This window comes from Phlebotomus papatasi, chromosome 2 (assembly GCF_024763615.1).
Source record: "Phlebotomus papatasi isolate M1 chromosome 2, Ppap_2.1, whole genome shotgun sequence".
NCBI classification, from domain to species: Eukaryota; Metazoa; Arthropoda; class Insecta; order Diptera; family Psychodidae; genus Phlebotomus; species Phlebotomus papatasi.
Window position 1 is genome coordinate 75,475,260 of NC_077223.1, and position 21,620 is coordinate 75,496,879.

A 21,620-nucleotide genomic window follows, 5' to 3' on the forward strand; every position below is an offset into this window, starting at 1 on the left:
ACCTAAAATTTTAAAGTAATCTATGGATCAGAAAAGAGAAAATGCTCATTATTTTCACTTGAAGGGTATAAAGTCGTTTTCTAATTAAATAAATAATCATACAAGTTCAAAATTATTCGATTTTGTTCATTCTGAGTCGAACTGAAAGAGTTTAGCCATAACTTAAGGTTTACCCGTACACTGAGAAAAAAAGAGGCTGCGATTAACTTTTTTTCCTCATAACTTTAACACTTTTTCGGTATAAAAATATATCAACATTTTTTAATGTTAATTTTACACCTTTTTAAAGGTAAAATCAACACGAAAAAGGGTAACTTTAACCCATAATACACCTAAAAAGGGTAATATTTACACCGATTTCGGATCAATACTGCAGGGTAAAATTAACATTTCCGGAATGTTATTTTGACTTTTTCGGATTTCTCTCACAGTGTACGGCTTATCTTAAATAATTTGTTAATTAAGCAAGATTTTTAGGAAAATTTTATCCTAATGGCTCTGGCACACCTTCTAGATCAGGAAAATTTCGTGAAGTCGAAATTCGCATCCCTTTCTTTCTCACACATTTAGCAATGTCTATCTCATTCTTTTGCTCTTCAAATTCGATTGAGCTAAATTGAATTTGGTGTGATGTTTAAAATAAGAAGAAGAGTACGAGAGAATGAGATAGACATATGCAAAGCGTGTGAGAAAGAAAGAGAGTCGAATTTTGACTTCATGAAATTTTCCTGATCTAAAAGGTGTGCCGGAGCCATAAGATTAGATATTAAAGTCAAATTAGATTTTGAAAAAAAAAAAAACTAAAACTGCTTGGTATTTAAGATTTCGAGACATCTGGGAAACAGGATCAACCTCCAATCTGAAACCCGTATTACCGAATAGGGAACGTGGAAAGTTCAATATATCTAAAACGTTCAGAAAAAAAACTTACCTATTGACGAGAGAGTAACCGTGATCATCCCAAGAGTAATCCTGAACACGGAACGTGGTGGGCATATCAGCAGATCCGCGCTTGGCAAAATCCACATAGGTGAAGGCAGCATCCTCCACATACTGGCACACTTTGGGTGGCAGGTTAACGGGTGTCTGGAGTGTTCCAGCTGCTAGTTCCGCCGCCTGCATCTCAACAGTCTTGAAACGTGTGCTTAGCTCATCCTCCGAGCACTTGGTATTCCGACTGGATAGATCCCTCATGCGTGCCATGAGATCATCCACACTTTTCACCTCTTCAGTCGGCGACCGGCTTCCAACGCCACTCTGACGTCGGCTCTGACTAGACACAGAATGGCTCAATTCCTGCGTGAGCCCACATGAGAACACAAAGGAGGAGAGGGAGTGAAAATGAGCCAGGATCACAATGGCATGTACCACTTCAGCTAGTGTCCAGCAGAAGCGGCCTTTAGTCAGTGCTTCAATGTGATCTGTGGTCAAGAGCCACGGCCGATGGGCCAGGATCTTGTTAATTGTGTAAATGGCGCGCAATTTGGCAGGAATATACTCCAGACCCTCCAGCCATTTTCGATCACCACCCTGCTCCAGAAATTCCTGCTCATACAGCTCTATCAGATACGAGCACTGATGCCGTGAAGCGGCCTGGAAGTTGCGAAAGTACAAATCGTAAAATTAATTTCGCAAAAAGCCCCACGAGGTCAACAAATAATAAAATGTAAAATCTAAATGTAAATCTAAAATCTAAAAATAAAATGCAAAAAAAAAGAAAATGCCTGGTATTAAAATTGTAATTATTCACTGCAATACCAATAATTCTTTTGTTGTGCATATTTATTTCTGTTTGAAAACTTAAAAGAAATAAATCTTAAGGGAATTACAATATAATAAATAGTAATGGTGCTATTCCAATGAATACTTTTTTAGGATATAACTGTTCTCAAATGCTTCTGCATATATATAATCGACTTTTCTTGGTATTGGTTCCTGTTACAACTGTTTGACTGTTACAACGTTACAACTGTTTTCGCACACGGAGAGAATTGGGGAAAACAGTCGCGACAAGAACCAATGCGGCAGCAAAGAGTCGATAATGCAGCAGCACTTAAGAACAGTCAAGTGCTAAATAATGTTCAAGAGAAAGACGTCCCTTTTCCATTTTTTATGGAAACAGCACCATAATGACACACTGATGTTTAAAAAGAGATGGCAAAGCGTTCTAGTTTTGCGAAGTGATCGAACTCACGAGAAAGAGCTACCAGTGTATTATCTTTTCGCGAGTTTTTGGGTATCTGCTTCACCACCGATTAAGTTTATTGATAAATTTAGCAAAAAAAAACCATTCCAAAATAAGAAATTGCTTAAGAAAAATAGGTTTTAGAATATTTTGGAATGTGTAACAAGCATACGAACAAATAAAAAGTTAATCCGAGAAAGTGTAATCAGTGATGAAGGACTGGCGCAATGTATTTTGAGAGGGACTTTCCGGTGTTCGCCAGTGAAAAAAAGGTCACCCTAAGATGAAAACATTTTTTTTCGTCTTGCCCTGAGCTTTCGGTCCCGAAACTTAGTCACTGAAGAAGGTCCACATCGGGATTGAAAGCTCTATGCAATACGAAAAAAGTGTTTTCATATTAGGGTTACATTTTTTTCACTGGCGAACACCGGAAAGTCCCTTTCAAAATCCGAGAAAGGTAAATTATTTATAGATAAATTACCCATTCACTAATTCATTAAGTCCGATGCAGAGGTTGGAAATTTCAAGACATTGAGGCCATTTACATCACTGCATTAGATTGGGATTTGTTTAATTTTTCTCGATATAAACGGCAAATCCAATACGACCCCTCGTATCGAATTGGATTGGATTTAAATTGTCCCAACTGTCCCAAACATTTTCGGAGCGCGCGAAGCGAAATTCGGAGTTGCATTTGTCGTTAAAACTAACCTATCATTTGTGTTGTTTTGGTAAGGAAGTCGCACAAAATAAAATTTTCAGGACTTTTTTTGTGTATTGTGCAAGGATATGGGCAATGACAAGTTTAAAAGAGGTGACAAAGCAAGGAGACTGAGCTCCTCTTCTAAATTGATCAGGAGAAGGAGGTTCTTGTGATGATAACTAAAAAAATCGCAACCAAGAAGTTTTTGCAGAGTTCCTTAAACAAGGATATGAACGTAATATTAAGCAAATTGTGTAGTTAAATTTAAGAATCTTAAGCAAAATATCCAACTTAAATTGAAAATATTATTTTTAACCTCACAAAAATGGCATCCCGCTAAAAATCCAATTCAATCTCAACAGTACGATGTAAACAGACAAGATTGGATTCGGATTTTGGGACAATCCAATCTCAATCTAATGCGACGATGTAAATGGCCTCATTGTTTTTCGAAATTTCGATATCAAAATGTTTTTCGAACATAGGTGTCCAAGAACGAAATATTCGCCCTGACTACTTCCAAAACATATTCGAAAATGAAAAAAAAATCTAGGAGCTATTTTCGAAATAAATAAAAAAAACATGATTTTGGAGTATTTCGTATAAATGAGCTTAATTTGTGAAGTCTTTTTCCTAATTTGATCTTGTATTAGAACAAAACATTTGTATGTTTTATGTTTTTCAAAAAATTTAGCCAGAAAATATACAGACTGCCAAACTCCATGAGCTCACAATTGGAGTTTAAAAAATTGAATATCGGTTTCGAAAAGCAGAAAAAAAACTTGCTGATAATTCCGCTAGGTGACTTCTGCAGTATTTCGGATCTTCGAAAAATCTTCGAAGTGTCTAGTTCTCTAGAATGTCAATATGTAGGTATCATTCTCCATCATATTGTGAAGAATATCGAAGCAACGAGACTCAGAACATTCCTGTCCAAGTAGATGTAATTTTTACAGTAAAAATTCGAAATTCAATTTCAATTTTTTGAACATTACCGACACTTTTTGCCAATAGAAAGCAAATTACCGTTTTTACCTTATAACCGAAAAACTTTTAGAATGATTATAACAGCCAATAGAGAGAATTTAGCACAGAAATGAACTAATAGGCGTCATCTATACGGGGGGATTTCGAAATGCACCCCACTGTGCTATGCACCGATGAGTCTCGGGAAATCTCCCCTAGTGGTTCATTCCTGAGATAAATTTTCTCCACCCTCTGTTATAAATTCTCCAAGTGTGCTCTAACTAAAATAGATACTCTGGAAGACTTTCTATTTTATTTCGAAACGTTTCCAACGTCAATCACATAGTATTTTACAATCAAATAATTTGTTAAAGAGTGGTAAAGTTAATATTTATGCCTGGAGACGAACACTTTATAAGGAAGAGAAGGTGGGGCATCCATCCCCATCCTCTATATCAAAACCGTCCTACCGCAGGATTTTATGCCAATATTTTTGCTAAATTAAGAAAATATCCTAAGTTTTTATTTTTCTATAAATCAACTTTATTCTATTATATTTAATTATTTATTTCTTTTTAAGGTTGTCTATTTAACAATTCGACCATATTCTAATGAAGATTAAACGATACATTTAAAAGAGTAATCGATACCGTGTCCCTATTTCACCTGCTTTTCGACTTTTGATAACTTTGAAAATAGTTCACGAGAAAAAGATCTCTTGAAAAACAAAAAAAAAGATTTAAAATCGCTTGAAATGTCAAAATATTCGAACATAAACAAATGGAGCTTTCGAAGAGGGAGATTTTAAGCGCCTAAAGATAGTCAAAAATGCACCGGTCTAAAGCTCAGTGGGGGAATTTTGTTTAAAAATGGTAGTTTCGAAATAAAATCCCCCCGTTTAGATGCTCCCTAGAGAAAATTTTCCAAGACCAACTAATGCATCGCATGATAGAGTTAATTTATATAGAACTTTCTGTAATATTCTAAATTCATAATACTACTATTTTTTAGAGGATTGATAATATTAATTAGAGAATTTTCCACTGTTTTGTAAAAGTAAAATATAGAAGTCTCCATGTAGAGTGAGACATTTGAAGGTACAAAATAGAATTTCAATTGTATCCAATAAATAGCATAATAACTTATCACAATGTTTACATAATATCGTCACCATCTGATGGATCAGCAACAGTGCTAAGTGCATTTGATTTGTGTCTACATTCGTTGAAAGTACCACGAAACTTTTCGTAGTTTACAATAAATGCAGTTTGCAGAAATGCTGATCCAAACGACCGATGAGACGATATGTTTATATTATTCAATTTAGTTTTCTTAAATTCAAAACTTCTACAGTAAAATAAAACTTGTATACAAAATTCAAAATTATACATTGCATTGTTTTGACTAGTTAATCACCTCTTGCAAATTTGGCTACACTTTCCCCCCAAAAAACAACCCCATAGATCAATCACTTTTGGCATGAAATTGCAGTGTGGAAATTCACGAGAAATGCCTGGTACACGTGGCAGAACAAAGGCAAAGGCGTCAAGGCAAAAATATGATCACGTCCAAGTGATGTAAACACAAGACTGTAGTAAAATTAATTGTAAACAATTCAAAAATAAAAATAAAAATACTCACCATGATGGCCAAATAATTGCGATAGTTGTAAGGCAGGGGACCATCTGCATACAGGATGAATTTCTGTGTCTTGAGAAAGTGCTCCAAATAGCTGGGATGATAACCAATAACCTGTGAGACATGGTCCAAGTCTATTTTATCCATAGGATACCTTTGCAGTATATACTAGAAAAGAAGGTGATACAGAGAAAAGTCATGCAAGTGCATTGTAAAATAGCAAAGGGAATGAAAAGTCTTTTTTTTTCATCTAAAGGAAAAAAAAACAGTCACATTTAGTCGTGCACAACACTCAAAAAGCTACTACTGGGATGAACTAAATTTACAAGTGAATTTGCAGAAAACACCATCAGAAATAAAACGGTTTTTTGTAAACCATCTCACTCTTCCATATGAAATTCAATCCGCTACCTATTCCAACTTGCAATGTTCTTTCAATGAAAGACACTCTTTTTCTGCTTAACCCTGGCAAATCTACTCCTTTTGGATCTTATGAATTGTATGTCGAATTGAGAAAAATGGCCCAGAAATTGTTTAATGTGATAAACTTTGCAAATACCAGTACACAGAGTAAAATGTTTATCATCTTCAACGTCAAACTTGTAAATTGCAAATGTGATATTTTGAGTAAGCAATATCAAAGACGATTGATTGTGAGTGGAAAAATTTTTGCACACCATAAGAAGTCTTTAAATAAACAATGCCATATTTTGAAAATGATAAAAATTTATAAAAGTACTCAGCAACAAGCATTGCAATAACTCTCAATCAATTACATCAGTTTTTAGTACTTGTATCCACATTTATTTGTACTAAGATAAAATTGATCAGATTTTGTTTAAACCTTCTAGAGATATTTACACAATTACATTCAGGATTTAGAAAAAACATAGGTGTAATTAGGAATTTAGTACAAGCATGTACTAAATTTATTCATAACTGAAATATGTAAATTTCAAGTTCAAAAATGTCAAATAAATGTTTTACAAAGTCAGAAGATTTGGGGATGATCAAAAATGAATGATAATATTAATTTAAATATATAGGACATGGTGTACTAATTTCGAGCGCTTATGTCCGGAGTGGCTCCGTTCAGTAATAACCTTTCGAAGACACAAAGCCACTCCAAAGCCGAGCCAAACCTTTTCGAAAATCTACCGGAAGCCTAAAGGGCAAGTTCACATACCCGACGCTTTAGCGCTGATTGTTCTGCCATTTCGAATTTCGATATTCTTGCAAACGTTGCAAACAGTGTGCAAACGTTTGCTGCAGAAAGTGAACTTGTGTGGAATTTCACGATGGCAGAACATTTGAATTGCAATTTTATTAAGATAGGTAAATGTCCATTTCATGAACTTGCTCACTTTTGTGTAACTCGTCGGTTTAAACGTTCGAATTTCCAACGGGTTGAGGAAAAACCTCATTTGGAGAGAACTCTCAAATTGGAAAGGTTATTGCTGAACGAGAGGAGTGTTTCTAAGAGAAAGATAGATAGACCGATTGGCTCCGTTCAGTAATAACCTTTCGAAGAGTCAAAGCCAAGCCAAACCTATTCGAAAATCTACCGTAGAGGTGTGCAAAAACCGTTGAAACCGAATTAAGGTCAAAATAAGTTTGTTATAGTAGCGTTTTGACCATTGACGTACATGTTTCATTTGACGTTTATTCGGTTTCAACGGTTCTTGCACGCCTCTGATCTACCGGAAGCCTAAAGTACAAGTTCATATACCCGCCGCTTAAGCGCTGATTGTTCTGCCATTTCGAATTTCGATATTCTTGACACTTCAACCGTCAACAATGTCAACAACGGTGTGCAAAGTTTGCTGCAAAAAGTGAATTTTTGTGTAGTTTTGTGAAAATTCAGGATGGCAGAACGTCTTAATTGCACTTTCACTCAAAGAAATGTCCTTTTTAGGAACTTGCTCATTTTTGTGTAACTCGTCGGTTTAAACGTTCGAATTTCCAACGGGTTTTTAGGTAAGTTCTCTCTGAAATACCTTCGAATCGATAAAGGAAAAACCTCTACCGGAAAGAGCTCTCAAATCGGGAAGGTTATTACTGAACGAGAGGATTGAAAATCAGTTTCCAAAAGACAAAAATAGACATTTTCAATTCTCGTTGAAATATTTTCTATTCGAATTTCGAAGTCCCTTGGTACGTTAACACTTTTAATCTTCATTTTGTTTTACACAGAAAAAATGTTTCGTAAAATTGTTCGTTAATATTTGTGAATTTCTACTGAGGACCTACGAAATTTTTGTAAATTGTATAATCCACTAAAAAGTTGGGAAAAGTTTGTATTTCTTCACAAACAATGTTCATAATTTGATCACTTAATGATAACGGAACAAATGTGTGTTTTTACAAACATTCCTCTCTAAATGTTCGTAAAATTTTGTCATTTGTTCGAATAGTTTTGTCAAAACAAAGAAAAATGTACGAGCAATCGTTTGTGAAAAATGCTCGCCAAGTTATCATGTTACGAACAATATTTGGGAAAAAGTACAAACTTTTACGAACTTTTTTATGCGTTACACGATTTACAAGCATTTCGTAAGTCCCCAGTAGGAATTCACAAACTTTTACGAACAATTTTACAAAATATTTTGTTCTATGTAGGGGAATCCAAGCATCAAGGCTCATAATATTCATGTCTCTTTACTACACTGAGAGAAATCCGAAAAAGTTAAAATAACATTCCGGAAATGTTAATTTTACCCTGCAGAATTGATCCGAAATCGGTGTAAATGTTACCCTTTTAAGTGTATTGGGAGTTAAAGTTACCTTTTTTTCATGTTAATTTTACCCTTCAAAAGGTGTAAAATTAACATTAAAAAATGTTGATATATTTTTACACCTAAAAAGTGTTAGTTATCGGGAAAAAAAGTTAATCGCACCCTCCTTTTTTTCTCAGTGTAAATTCCATCATAATCACTAAGCAACTCCTTTGATAACTTTTTATTCTAGATTTTATAAAAGTTTCTAACCTCGCGAGAATTTTTGGTAGGAAAACTAGAGATTCTTTTTGAATGTTTCAGAACATTAACGATATTTTTCGTAAATACAAAGCCAACCTTTTAGCCGAGACACTTTAGAAGAATCAAAATCCGGCAGTGAGCATACCGAATCTCAAGTTTTTTTTAGAAATAAATTATTTTTCTTGCTGCACAATTTATTAGGTTATTCAACCTATCTCACTTTATATTAATTATTTTCTCGTAATCCTGCACAGTAGTTGAACTCTTCTAAGAAGTTTTATAGATAACAATTCAATCGGAATAACTGGGTTATGATTTTAAATGATAAACTTTTTCATAGTTTTTTTTCTATCATTTTACATAAATATTACTAACCACGACAAGAGGCACTTTAGTACATTGCGTTCAAAATGTTTCGATTTTCCGTTTTTTAATTCAATGTTTTTTAACCTAAAAAATTTAGTACATGAAAGTACTAAAACAAATAGAGGGTAGAGGAATCATTTAATACCATGTCCTTATTTAATGACACTTCTTATAAATTGATTTTTTTTAATTATTTCGATATTTAAAAAAAATTATAACAAAACACTATTCAAATTAATTTGTTCCTTTTCCCCAATATGCTTCAAAGTAGCAAGAAAAATATTTTTCTTTTGATATTGTCGCAAACTTGTGCTAGTTCTAAATTGTCAATTCAACAGGTTAAAGAAAACAAAGTAATTTAAGTAAATATCTAATAAAATTTAACATAATTTAAATATATAATAAAGAACAAGAGATATCAAGAAGTTTGTTGAAATATTACTTTGTTGTTATTTTAATAATACCGTCATAACATCATTAAAAAATTATTTCTACAGAAATATCCGGAATTTTATTAGCAATTAAAATCAAAATGTTGCACAAAGGCATGTTCATAAATCTCGTAAAAATTGTCACAAATTTGGCAAGAATGAATTAATATTGAGGATGAAATGAATCTGTCATAAGCACCAATTTGGAGAAATTAATTGCATCTGAATTTTGTACAAAAAGCATTTTACGCAAAGAGGATTATAATTAGCAAAATTACCTCAAATTGTGATACATTGTAATTACAATGCAACATTTGTGACTCTTGCATAAGAAAAAGCTCATGATGAAAACTTCAGATAAAGTCAAAACAGAATTTCAAAGGGTTTTTTTCTATTGGCAAGCAAATCTTAGAATACCTTCCACTTTATGACTAATAAAACAGCCCGAAATATCTGCTGTAGAAATACAAAAAAAAAGTTATACCTTAACTTAAACAACTATGAAAATTCTCAGAGTTATTCCCATCTTCAAAACTTAAATGAAAATCATGCCATATTTGCGTGTCCAGAGTACCAATGTAAAAAACTGATCTCTGAGCCCCCAAACAGAAGCCGTTGATCCAATTTAGTGGTGTAAATTGATGCGATATCATTGCCAGTGTTTGCCACATTCAACACACAGCTGATGATTTGCCACAATTAATCAAGAGAATCATCTTTCCCATATGTGTTTCGACACCAGAGGTTATTTTAACTTAAATCTCATATGGCACCATGTGCATGTCAATTGAACATGTGGGATGAACAATTTAAGTGCAACAAGTGACAAGGAAAAAATCCATTTTATAGATAGAACACCAAAATAGCGTGTACAAAGAGACGAAGAATAATGCGGAAGAAAGTTATAAATTATTTTGGGACTTTTTACTATGTATCCACAGACATTTATTGATGCTGAAAACATCATTAATGTACACACAATTTTTTTTTTAATTTAATTTCACATTCACAATGTTCACTATAATTATAAAATCCGTGATAAAAAGTCAAAAGAAATCTCTTCTGATTTTAATCAGCAGCGAAGGGAAAAATTATAACGAGTCAGCAAGATTTAGGGAAAAGGTATTGATGAAAAATTACACAACTTGACGTAATAAAAGAATACAGAATAAAAAAATATTTATTAAAATAATTTTTCTTTACTATCTCATTAATTTTATTAGAAAATGAGCAAAATTAAATACTACAAGGCAATTTTAAGAATTGTTTACTATTGGTGTGCTACTGATTTTTATACACATTATTTTTTTACGTGAACATAACCTATCTTATCATCCAAAACCAATGATTTTTTATGAGTAAACTTTCCTTAATCTTAAAAATCAGAAGAATAAAAGAATTATAAAAGTTTTAAATTTTGAAAATTAAAAAATAAATAAAATCTGAGTCACGTGAGTAATACAGTGAGCGAAATTCAAATAGGAACGGACCTATAAATGGGTGGTGTGGGTCATTTGTCGATTTAATATTTTTTTGTATAATATACACTGGTAAAAATTAAAGGATCAAATTAGATTATAGTCCATCCTTTTCAAAAGGATGGATCATATTTGAACCTTTGAAAGGATCACTAGTGTCTCTTGAAATTTTGTATGCAAATTTATCACGTCAGATTATATTTTATCACGAACATATTACTGTTATCATATTTCTCTCATCTGGGCGAACATCAAAGATAACTTTATCACTGTTTTTGTTCGCTTATTCCGGAGGTAAAAAAGTGTCAAAACAGGGACACTTTCAAAGGATAATCGGTGATCCTTTCATTTTTACCAGTTGGATCAATTTGACCCTTTTATTAGGTGATATTCTTAACAATCTCTTTTTACCAGTGTAGGCCTATCCAACAACACTTTTTATGGCAGTAACCCACGTGCATTTGCGTTCGTGTGTGCACGCCAGCCAAAATATCAAATTTTTGGGTGAGTTTTAAGCGAAAGTCAGATAAGGACGATGCCGATTTAAAAAAAAAAGTGAAAAATTCTGGCCAATGAGAATTATTTCAATAATATGAACTTGATTCCTTATCCTTTATGACAGAAATGAGTCTTCTAGCCATATTTAAAACCATTTTATGAAGAATTTCTTGTTGAATTCGCTCCACGCGCATTTGATATCACTCTTGAGCTCATCTACGGTCCCTACGGTCTGATATTGCTGAACTCCTGTATTAATTTCTCCTGGAAGGATACCTCACAGATTTTCAATATTATGTGGGCCAGGTAAATCAACTGACAAATACAAAATTTCCAGTTCTCCTGGAACCACTCCACTACAAGACTTTCTTAGTAAATTTCCGTATTATCCTGCTGGAAATTGGCATTACAACTGGTTTAGACTTCGAAAAATAGTACCAGTACATCTTCAAGTAATATTCAACACTTATCAGATGTCATTTTAGTGGTTATTCAATGGTTTCGTGTATTTACATAAAATGACATAAAATGAGAGAAACACCATATTGAAGCTTGTCTACTATTTGCAGAAAAATATATCTCAACTAAACTTACTTTTTCCGATCAAGAAAAGTTAAAACTGAATGAGCGAAATGGTTTTAAGTATTATTGGCATGCCATTCAGAGTCAAAACTTTGGATATGCAACTGTGATGATCTGGGCAGCTTTTTCACTTTATGGAAAGACATGAATCTGCCGGGTGATCACTAAAATGACATCTGATAAGTGTTGAATATTAAATGAAGATGTACTGGTATTATTTTCCGAAGCCTAAACCAGTTGTAATGCCAATGTCCAGCAGGATATTACGGGAATTCACAAAACAAGGCTTACAGTGGAGTGGTTCCACGAGTATAAACTGCAAATTTTGGATTGTCCAGCATTTTCTTCTGGATTAAATCTCAATTAAAATCTGTGAGGCATTAAGCCAAACTCTCTAGAACTTGAGATAGACATTTTCAAAATTGTGCATCACAAATCCTAGAATATCTGTGCTGATTGCTGGTATGTTTGCACTGTTAGTAAAAAAAATGATATAATTATTATTTTACGCGTAACTCGACGCGTAATTAATCTTCACGCAAGGTGAGTTCCCGCTAAATTGGTGTAAAAAGTGAGCCATCGCCGTTTTTTTTTTAATTTTTGGTGATTCTCTCAGTGTAAACAACAGACAGAGCACATAAATTCTTCACCACAGTCATATACCAAGAACAAGTGAAATATATAAGAAGGCACACAAAAAGAGATAATATCAATTTAATCAAGGTGAAGTTGGATATTTTTGGCTAATTTATAATCACGCACTGGGTCCCAAAGTGGCACAGAAAAGTCCATGTAAATGTTTTATGGCTTTTTTCTTGTAAATAAAGAAGGGCTCCAGCATTTATTTATAATTATTCTTCCAGACCACGAATTAAATAACAATACCAGTTGAGAGTGTTGAATGAAGGACGGAAGTTCTCTTGGCTGTATTTTTTTTTTGTTCTCTATATGTACCCCTCTTAACTAATAATAAAAAAAAAACTGTAGACCTTGGAATACGCTATAAATTTAATTCCTAATCTATTCCTAAATCAACAAAATACACAAATAACAAGAATATCGCTATTGTGTGCCTTCTTCAGAGTGTCTCAATTGAGTATGTTCACCATACCATATGAAAATGTGAATCCAAAGACCGAAGAGAGAAAAATGATGTTGTTAGGAGAAAAAAAGAACATGAAAAATAATTCACTTGAAGCACTTGTTGGTTTTGATTGACGACGTCAATAAAATATGCAGAATATTAATTATTTTCATTCACAATTGAGATTACTCTTGACTGATCTTTTGTATTTATTTCTTTCTTTTTTCTTGTGGTCAATTTGGAAAGTGAAAAAAAATCACGATCGCGCGAGGATCACGTCTTATTTGCGGCACGCTAAACCCTTCATGGCGCCACAGAACACGTCTTTTTTTTTCATTTCCGAGAGCGATTTTGGATCATACTCAAAATAACATACTGACCACATTGTAGGTCATTTTAATTATGTAGTTTTGAAAGCCAGCTGAGTAGGAGAATATAAAATTGACACATAAAGACAAGAGACACGTGGAAGAAATTAAAAAATGAGAGAACCCGAGAACAAAAAGAATGAAACATTCTGTTGAGAGGTGCTAAAAAAAAGTATTGAAAGATGAAAAGTCAAATGATTAAGTACAAAACACTTCGCCGACTGCTTGAATATTATTTCTGCAATAACGATCCTATATTTATCCGAATTATTCGAGGAATAGGGTAAAGTGATATAATTTGGAATTAGTGTTACAAGTTGGACAATTCGTCGGTACAAGTTGGACATGGCTTTTTTTTCTTGATAAATACAGTACAAAATTTGTTTTTAAGCACAAGGAACCAAATTATAAAACTAAAGCATTAAAAAAATAGAAATAAAAATGAAGTACTAAATTTATCAAGACAAAAGCCCTGTCCAAATTGTACCATTGCATTTTCCAAATTGTACCACTTTAGGGCAGAATCACATTGACAATAAAATGCTCGCCGTAGCCTCACCGTATTTCGTTAATTTACGCATTTTCATTGCAATTCTTACGCAAATTTTTTGTTACGTATTACCTTATCTCAAACTCGGTGGCACTAGGTGAAAATAAGATAAGAAAATTGAAGAAATAAAACGAAAATTCGATAAACGGTGGGCAAAAAAGAACTACGATTAATTTCTCTTACAGATTTTATTTTGCTCACCGTTTATCGAATTTTCGTTTTATTTTTTCAATTTTCTTATATTATTTTCACCTAGTGCCACCGAGTATGAGATAAGGTAATACGGTAATGGAAAATTTGCGTAAGAATTGCAATGAAAATGCGTAATTATCCAAATACGGTGAGTATTTTACTGTAAATGTGATTCTGCCCTTACCCTATGCCCTTCAAAGTTTATTTAAAAAAAAACAATCATTTCTTAAATTTTAGAGAGGAATCGGAAACATATTAAAACGTCAGGTTACATATAAGGATCCCTATGATCGATTTTATGTATAATTTTTCGGAAAGACCCCACATTACTATCTCTTATCGTTTTACCGGTTTTATCTTTAGTTCAGTTAATGGTTGTATGAACAAATGCCGGTTTAAATTTTTTAAGTCTTTTATAGAGATAGAGGAAATATGATTATCATGTCTTTGATTTTAAAATCGACTTGTAGTGGTTCTCTAAAGGACCCCATGTCGTTATTTTTTACAGTTTTATTTTATACCCTGGTAACGACCATACTGATAAAAGGTAGTTTTCTATTTTATAGGGCTTGAAGAAGTCGGAAGACTGGTTTTAATCATTAGATCGTTTTATCAGGATAGTCTTCCAGAAACTCCATGTTGCTACTTCCTACTGTTTAATCCTCAGTCAAGGAGGGTAGGGTTATCGATAGTAACGATAAGTCTATATCTGCTTATCTGCTAGATTAAGCAAATACCGGCTTTTTATCCATTGTTGGGCCATTTATTGTAATACTCTTAAAAGAATGTGATCTTTAAAAAATATCTAACTTAGTTACAAAAAAAGTGCAGCTATCGTTTAAACTTTTCAGAATCCATAGTCGATATTATCGAAAAAGTGTTACCCATGTCACCACAGGAAAGCGGTTGTAAGGAAAAAATGCCGTTCTATGATTTTTTAAGGCTTCTAAAGGAGTCCATATAGCTCACATTAAATTTATGTAATTGGTCTTTTAGAGATAACTTATGAGGAAGGTTTTCTAAAAGACCCCAACCATATCTCTTAGTATTTGATCTTTGGCTCCGATAACAATCAAGTGGGCAAATGTAGTTCTGTTACTTTTTCCATTTAAGCAGACCCACACTTCATGATGCAAAATGAAACTCTTAGAATTGATAAATGATAATTTAACGATATTGGATATTCGACATATTCTATATTGCTTTCTCTCTACAAATGTTCGAGCAATAAAATATAGTATTAAATAAAAGAGACAGATGAAATTCAAGGTAAAGCCTTGATGGGGACTTTTGTTAAAAAACACTGTATTGTGCCATGTTTACCAAAAGAATTCCTCTCTGTACATTTACCACATTCTGTTGGGTATATGCCTTCAATATATTGAATGGGTCAACATCACATCAAATATACTAATTACCAAGGACTTCTTTCTGTACACAATTATCACGCACAACCATCCAATTGGACTGTGCAGAATGCTGCGCTAATTTAAGTCAATGATAATTATTATTGAATTTAAAGCAGCTGGGATTATTGAGCAGATATAACATCAATTAAATGTATAAATTATTGCAAATACTCAAACAAGAATCAGTAATTTAGGATCAAGACCGTTAAGATCAACCGATAACCATCTATTTTGAATGAAAGCGCCATCTATATTACTAACTCCTTTATAAGGTAAAGTGCCCACGCTCGACCGGTTCCTCGTTATCGACCGGGGAGATTTATTTATTCAATTTATTTAAATTTGCTATAGTATTTTGCGTATGATCTAACATTAATAGGTCAATTATTCCATAAAATAAATACGAACCAGTGACAAATTCATGGAAATTGATGAAATTGACCATAAAACATTCAAAAATTTGAACCGGTCGAATCGAGGAACCCGGTCGAGTAAGGGTACTTTACCTTACATTGCTCTAAGAAGCTGTCCTAAATTACTAACTTCAAATTGCATCAATGTTCTTTTTTTTTAATTTTCCCCACAACATTACCGGATAAGAAATAGCCTGAGAGATAAAATTTAAATAAAACACGACAATCGTTCCCTATATTATTCAATATCAAAATAGTAACAGTGCTAGAAAGTTGCACATTGCGATATAAGTCGGGACATTAATAAGGCACAAAATATAATATGTAAGTATTTATAGTCTTAAACAAATACACATAAAATTTAATGATAGCGTCAATCGTCCTTCTCTGTGGCACAAAACTAAAGAGACGATGTTAAAGAAAAAAAAGTCAAAGAGAGAAGAAAAGCCATAAAATTGAAACTGCTTGAGGCAATATTGAATTATCTGCCATTTCTTGTGGCACACACTCTCGCGCATTTTCCATATTTATTCATACATTGCATCGTAGCATTATTGTTGTGACTTAATGTGAATTAATATTAATTCCAATGGCAAATAAAACAATCAATGCAGTCAAAGTTCTCTCTTGAACCTTTTTGCAATCTGTATAATTTTCTTCTTCCTGAACAAAAAAAAAAACATATCATATGGCTTTTTGTCATTTCTCTCTCATTTTAGTCACAATTCTCTACTATTTTATTGTACATTGGACAAGAGAATTGCACTTCCTCACAGAAAAGCCAATGCACTCTTGCAAATAGACGAAAATAGTCAACGTACTGTTGAATAACAACGGCTATTTTCTTCTCAATTGAACACACGCAAAATTTATTGGGTTGTAGGATAATTTTTCCGCATTTTAGCACAAAGGTGTGGGATTTTTACACTAATTTAGTCAATAGAATGAATATTCCATTTTAAAAGATTTGTATTGTTTCAATTTACAAAAAAAAACAATGATTTTTGGGTTTTTTCGATAAGTTTATTTAAATATTTCAATAAATGTAAGTTTAAGTTTCAATAAATATAACTCTTTAAGGACGATAGGGACACCGATGTCCCCAAAAAAACTTTTCTTTCCTACGGCCTTTTAAAGTTACGTTTTGCTCTAAAGTCATAAAAAGTGATTTTTTAGACCCCCTATTTTTGATAGGAAGATATTTAAAAAGAAAATTTATGTTCCAAATCGATTTCCGTGACCGTTTTTTCTATCAGTTACTCTATAATATAAACGTTTCCGAATATCGAACGAACAGAGATATCGATATAGCTTTTTTCGAAAAGATTAAATATTGGGACTGTAACATAGGTTGGTCTTGTCAAGTCGATCCTCTATCTCATTACTTTTTTTTAGCATAATTTCTTAATTTCGCCAAAATTTATTTTTCTCATTTCGGACCCTATTGAAATTCATAGGGCAAGAATTTCAGGGATTATAATTGAATCACACTTAAGAGTTTTCCGATCATAAGAAAAGGGTAGCAAAGCGTTCCAGGCTTTGCGAACAGCACGAACTAATAACTAAGATGTTTATACCTCAAAAGTAATTTCGCATCATTTACCGTTTACCGGTTCTCAGCCGATTTGAACCGATTCATAAATCACTCAAAAATTGTCTAAAATACCCTTAGGGGTAACATAGTTGAATTTCGAATAAAAAATTGTTCATGAACCAGTTCATAGTCGAATAAAATCGAATTTTCAAATTTAACGAAATAAATCAGAGGTGTGCAAGAGCCGTTTGAAACCGAACAAACGTCAAACGAAACTTCTACGTCAATGGTGGAAACGTTACGTGAACAAACTTATTTTGACGTTAATTCGGATTCAACGGTTCTTGCACACCCCCTGAAATAAATCTTCAAATTAATTCATGATACTTCAGTTTAGGCATGCATTACTTTAAAAAAATATATTTGAGATAACCAGTTAATTGTATGAGATATGATCTGTAGGGGAATTCTGTAATTTTCGTGGCATTATCACACGTGAGTTCGAAACCTGACAATGTCAATCGAGCTTTTTTAGTCATATCATATGAGCTCGAAAATGCAATTCATTGATTTTTTAATGAAATCCCTTTACTTGATGAGTTTATGAAAATACAGTATGTCTTGGTTGATTTGTTTAACAAAATTCATTGTCATTTTAATTGCCAGAAATCTCAAATATGTGACTTCTGACAATGTCACGTGAGCTGAAATGGCAGTGCCACGGCTACAGAATCGCATTTTCTAAAAAGCTCCCCTCAGATTCGAACCCAATTTGTCATATGGCATTGCCAGAGCGTTACAGAATACAGGGATGGGAATTCTGTAACGCTCTGGCAATGCCATATGACAAATTGGGTTCGAATCTTAGGAGAGCTTTTCGAAAATGCGATTCTGTAGCCGTGACATTGCCATTTCAGCTCACGTGGCATTGTCAGAAGTCACATATTTGAGATTTCTGGCAATGAATTTTATTGAACAAATCAAACAAGACATACTGTATTTTCCCGAGGCCCTGGTATTTTCATAAAATCATCAAGGGATTTCATTAAAAAAAAAACAATGAATTGCATTTTCGAACTCATATGATGACAAAAAAAAGCTCGATTAGTATTGTCAGGTTTCGAACTCACGCGTGACAATAATGTCACGAAAATTACAGAATTCCCCTGCTGGACTTAATTAGCTTGAAAATTTAGCAAATTAGTCTTGAAAAAAAACTTCAAGTGCCTCAAACTGCCCTACTCTACCATCATAAAACCTGATAAGCTTATCACAACCGAGATCCTTGTCAGAAAACCTCGAAGTGGAATTCGTATAAACTTCGTCCTTCTAGATCAGTTTACTAGACACGAATCTTTATAGCTTGATTCTTATTAATGATTGTTCTTAAATGGTTAATCGTTTCAATTTAAGTTTTAATCAAATGGGAGGTTAATGTGGAATATTTAAAAGCAAAGTTATTTATTGACAAAATAATTTGGGCTTTTTAATTATAATATACCATTGAGTTAATTTAACAACGCGAGACGATACAAGAAATAAATTTGAATTAAAACCTTGTAAAATGTGATTCTTAAAAAAAATCTCTAAAAACCACAAGCTCACCATAATCAGTAAAGAAAGTCTATAAAAAATAATTTTTTAATTGATGGCATAGTCAGAAAAAACCAGACACTCGACTCAATTGAAGGAGCAGCAAGAAAATCAACAAATTAACTTTTAGTGCTTTCGATGAAAAATAAATTCATTTAGCAACATTTATTAATTCAATTGAACCCACCCAATTGAGCTCTATTCATACTCTTCATCGCGACTATACCATATTGTTCAATTTTGGGATGGCAATTGCATAGTAACTTTGCCTGATAAAGCACAGCCCAAATGGCTAAAAATAGTCTTGGAACATTTTGGACTAATATTCGTGACACATATATCGCTGTGGAGCACCCAAGAAAGTATATCTCCTCCCGAGGCAATCCATTTGTGGCAATCATGGACAAGAAAATAAATAAAATTGCTTATCGTGAAATTGATGATGAAGCGAGAAGAGGGAAAGGAAGAAAAAAAAACTTATTGTTTCTATAGATAGACACAAATTGTCCACACCAAGTGTGTTTATTACAATAAATTAATACAAGACATGTGTTATGGGTTTGCCATGAGAGAAAAAAATAACCAATCACACATGATATTATGAATAATTGCATTCATGGTAGTCAAACAAGTGATTTCTTAGGAATAGCTAGGTAATTTCTTAGAATTTTTCGCACATCGCGAAATCTTTTTTTATTGCTTCCACTTTTTTTTTCGCCTTCAGCCACTTCGACACCGCACATTCGCACATATAACCCAACAATAATTGATGATTGACGGGATTCCACTTAGTATTTGCTATAGTAGACTTGAGTCAGACTTTGAGTATTATGTATTTTTGTTTTTTTTTTTCTTTTTTATTTCTCTATTTCTGAAGTCTTTTTCCTTCTCATTCGCTCTATCACCCATCTATTTGCTTATCGTCACTAATACACTCTTCACTTTATTCCATGTACAATTGCCTTCTATTTATTTTTCTGTCTTCTTAGTTTTGTTGGATAAATTACTATCTCAATTGTAGGCTCTTGAACACCCAGAAAAAAAGAATATACTGATTTACCCATCGAGATCTCTACTATTTTAACATATTCTTCTAAAAAGATTGGTTCACTTGAGAGTAATCCGAAAAAGTTAAAATAACATTCCGGAAATGTTAATTTTACCCTGCAGTATTGATCCGAAATCGGTGTAAATATTACCCTTTTTAGGTGTATTGGAGGCTAAAGTTAACCTTTTTCATGTTAATTTTACCCTTAAAAAGGTGTAAATTTACATTAAAAAATATTGATATATTTGTACACCTAAAAAGTGTTAAAGTTATGAGGAAAAATAGTTAATCGCACCCTCTTTTTTCCTCAGTGTTATATTATGTGTAAAAATAAACCATATAGTACTAAAAACAAATCCAAATATTCGTAAATTTAAGAACTTTAAGTGTCAATGGTTAGTAGATAAAGTATCACGACCTATTTTGTTTGTAAAAATAAATCAATCACAATGATTATGAAATGGTACATTGTAGTGTTAAATCTAACACAAAAAAAATCTTGCCTATCCCTAAATGCAAGAACCTGCTGATCTTTGAGAGATGGGTCTTAGGACGGATCTACGGGCCTTTCCTTGAGGCAACGACAGGGGAATTCCGAACGAGGATGAACCATAAATTGGAAGAGCTTTATGGACAGGCCGACATTGTGGTTCCTATCCGGGCGAGAAGATTAAGTTAGTTCAGTAACTTGTGCCGTATGCCAGAAAGTAGAAAGTATATGAGAGAAATTCAGATATGACGAGATAGAGGGAGCATCCCTGAACGAGATAGAAAAATTGGGGTTGTTACGACCCTTGCAGACGCTGGCTTAGGTCGGTTGGAATGGTAAAGCGTCATGCAGGAGGCCCTATCTCTAAAATGGACGTATATGGCTACTTAGGCAAATAATCCCTAAAGGATACAGGTGTCCTTAAGCCAAGTTTTTAGCCCACTTAAGGGGGTTCCCCTAATTACAAGATCAAAAAATCGATTTCTTTTAATTGATTAAAGCGAAAAATAAATTATTTAGGAATATACCAAAAATTGCAGAAGCCAATTCAGACACTGAGAAAAATCCAAAAAAGTTAAAATAACATTCCGGAAATCTTAATTTTACCCTGCAGTATTGATCCGAAATCGGTGTAAATATTACCCTTTTTCGGTGTATTGAGGGTTAAAGTTACCCTTTTCATGTAAATTTTACACCTTTTTAATCCTTAATTTTATCCTTAAAAAGGTGTAAAATTAACATTAAAAAATGTTGATATATTTTTACACCTAAAAAGTTTTAAAGTTATGAGGAAAAAATGTTAAAAGTTAAAAAATGTTCTCAGTGAAGTATTTTCAGAGTTACAGAATCGTAAGCAAACGATTATCATTTTCAAATGCTTAGATGAACTCTTTTTGACTCTTCTTCTTCTTTCAAACGTCATAACAAATTCAATTTAGTTCAATATAATTTTGAGACCGAAAGAGTGGGATAGACTTATGCAAATCTTTTGAGAAAGAAAGGGACGTAAATTTTGATATCATGAAATTATACCGATCTAAAAATTGCGCCAGAGGGTTTAGTTTATCTTGTGAAAATTTGAGAATCTCATGTGTGAAATTAAGCACTAGAAGTA

The 21,620-nt window shown here is 33.1% G+C and overlaps 1 protein-coding gene across 11 annotated transcripts in view; it reads right to left on the minus strand.

Moving 5' to 3' along the window:
- The window catches only part of LOC129804343 (sestrin homolog), an 88,704-nt gene that overhangs the window by 7,993 nt on the left and 59,091 nt on the right, over positions 1–21,620 (minus strand). For 7 of the 11 annotated variants that reach the window (XM_055851559.1, XM_055851565.1, XM_055851564.1 and 4 more), the window contains exons 3-4: positions 5,496–5,660; positions 932–1,593 (exon numbers count right to left, since the gene is read on the minus strand). In XM_055851559.1, the coding sequence (XP_055707534.1) occupies positions 932–1,593; positions 5,496–5,660 (827 nt within the window). The remainder of the gene's footprint in view (positions 1–931; positions 1,594–5,495; positions 5,661–21,620) is intronic. The other 4 variants (XM_055851567.1, XM_055851566.1, XM_055851569.1 and 1 more) reach the window with 1 other exon arrangement.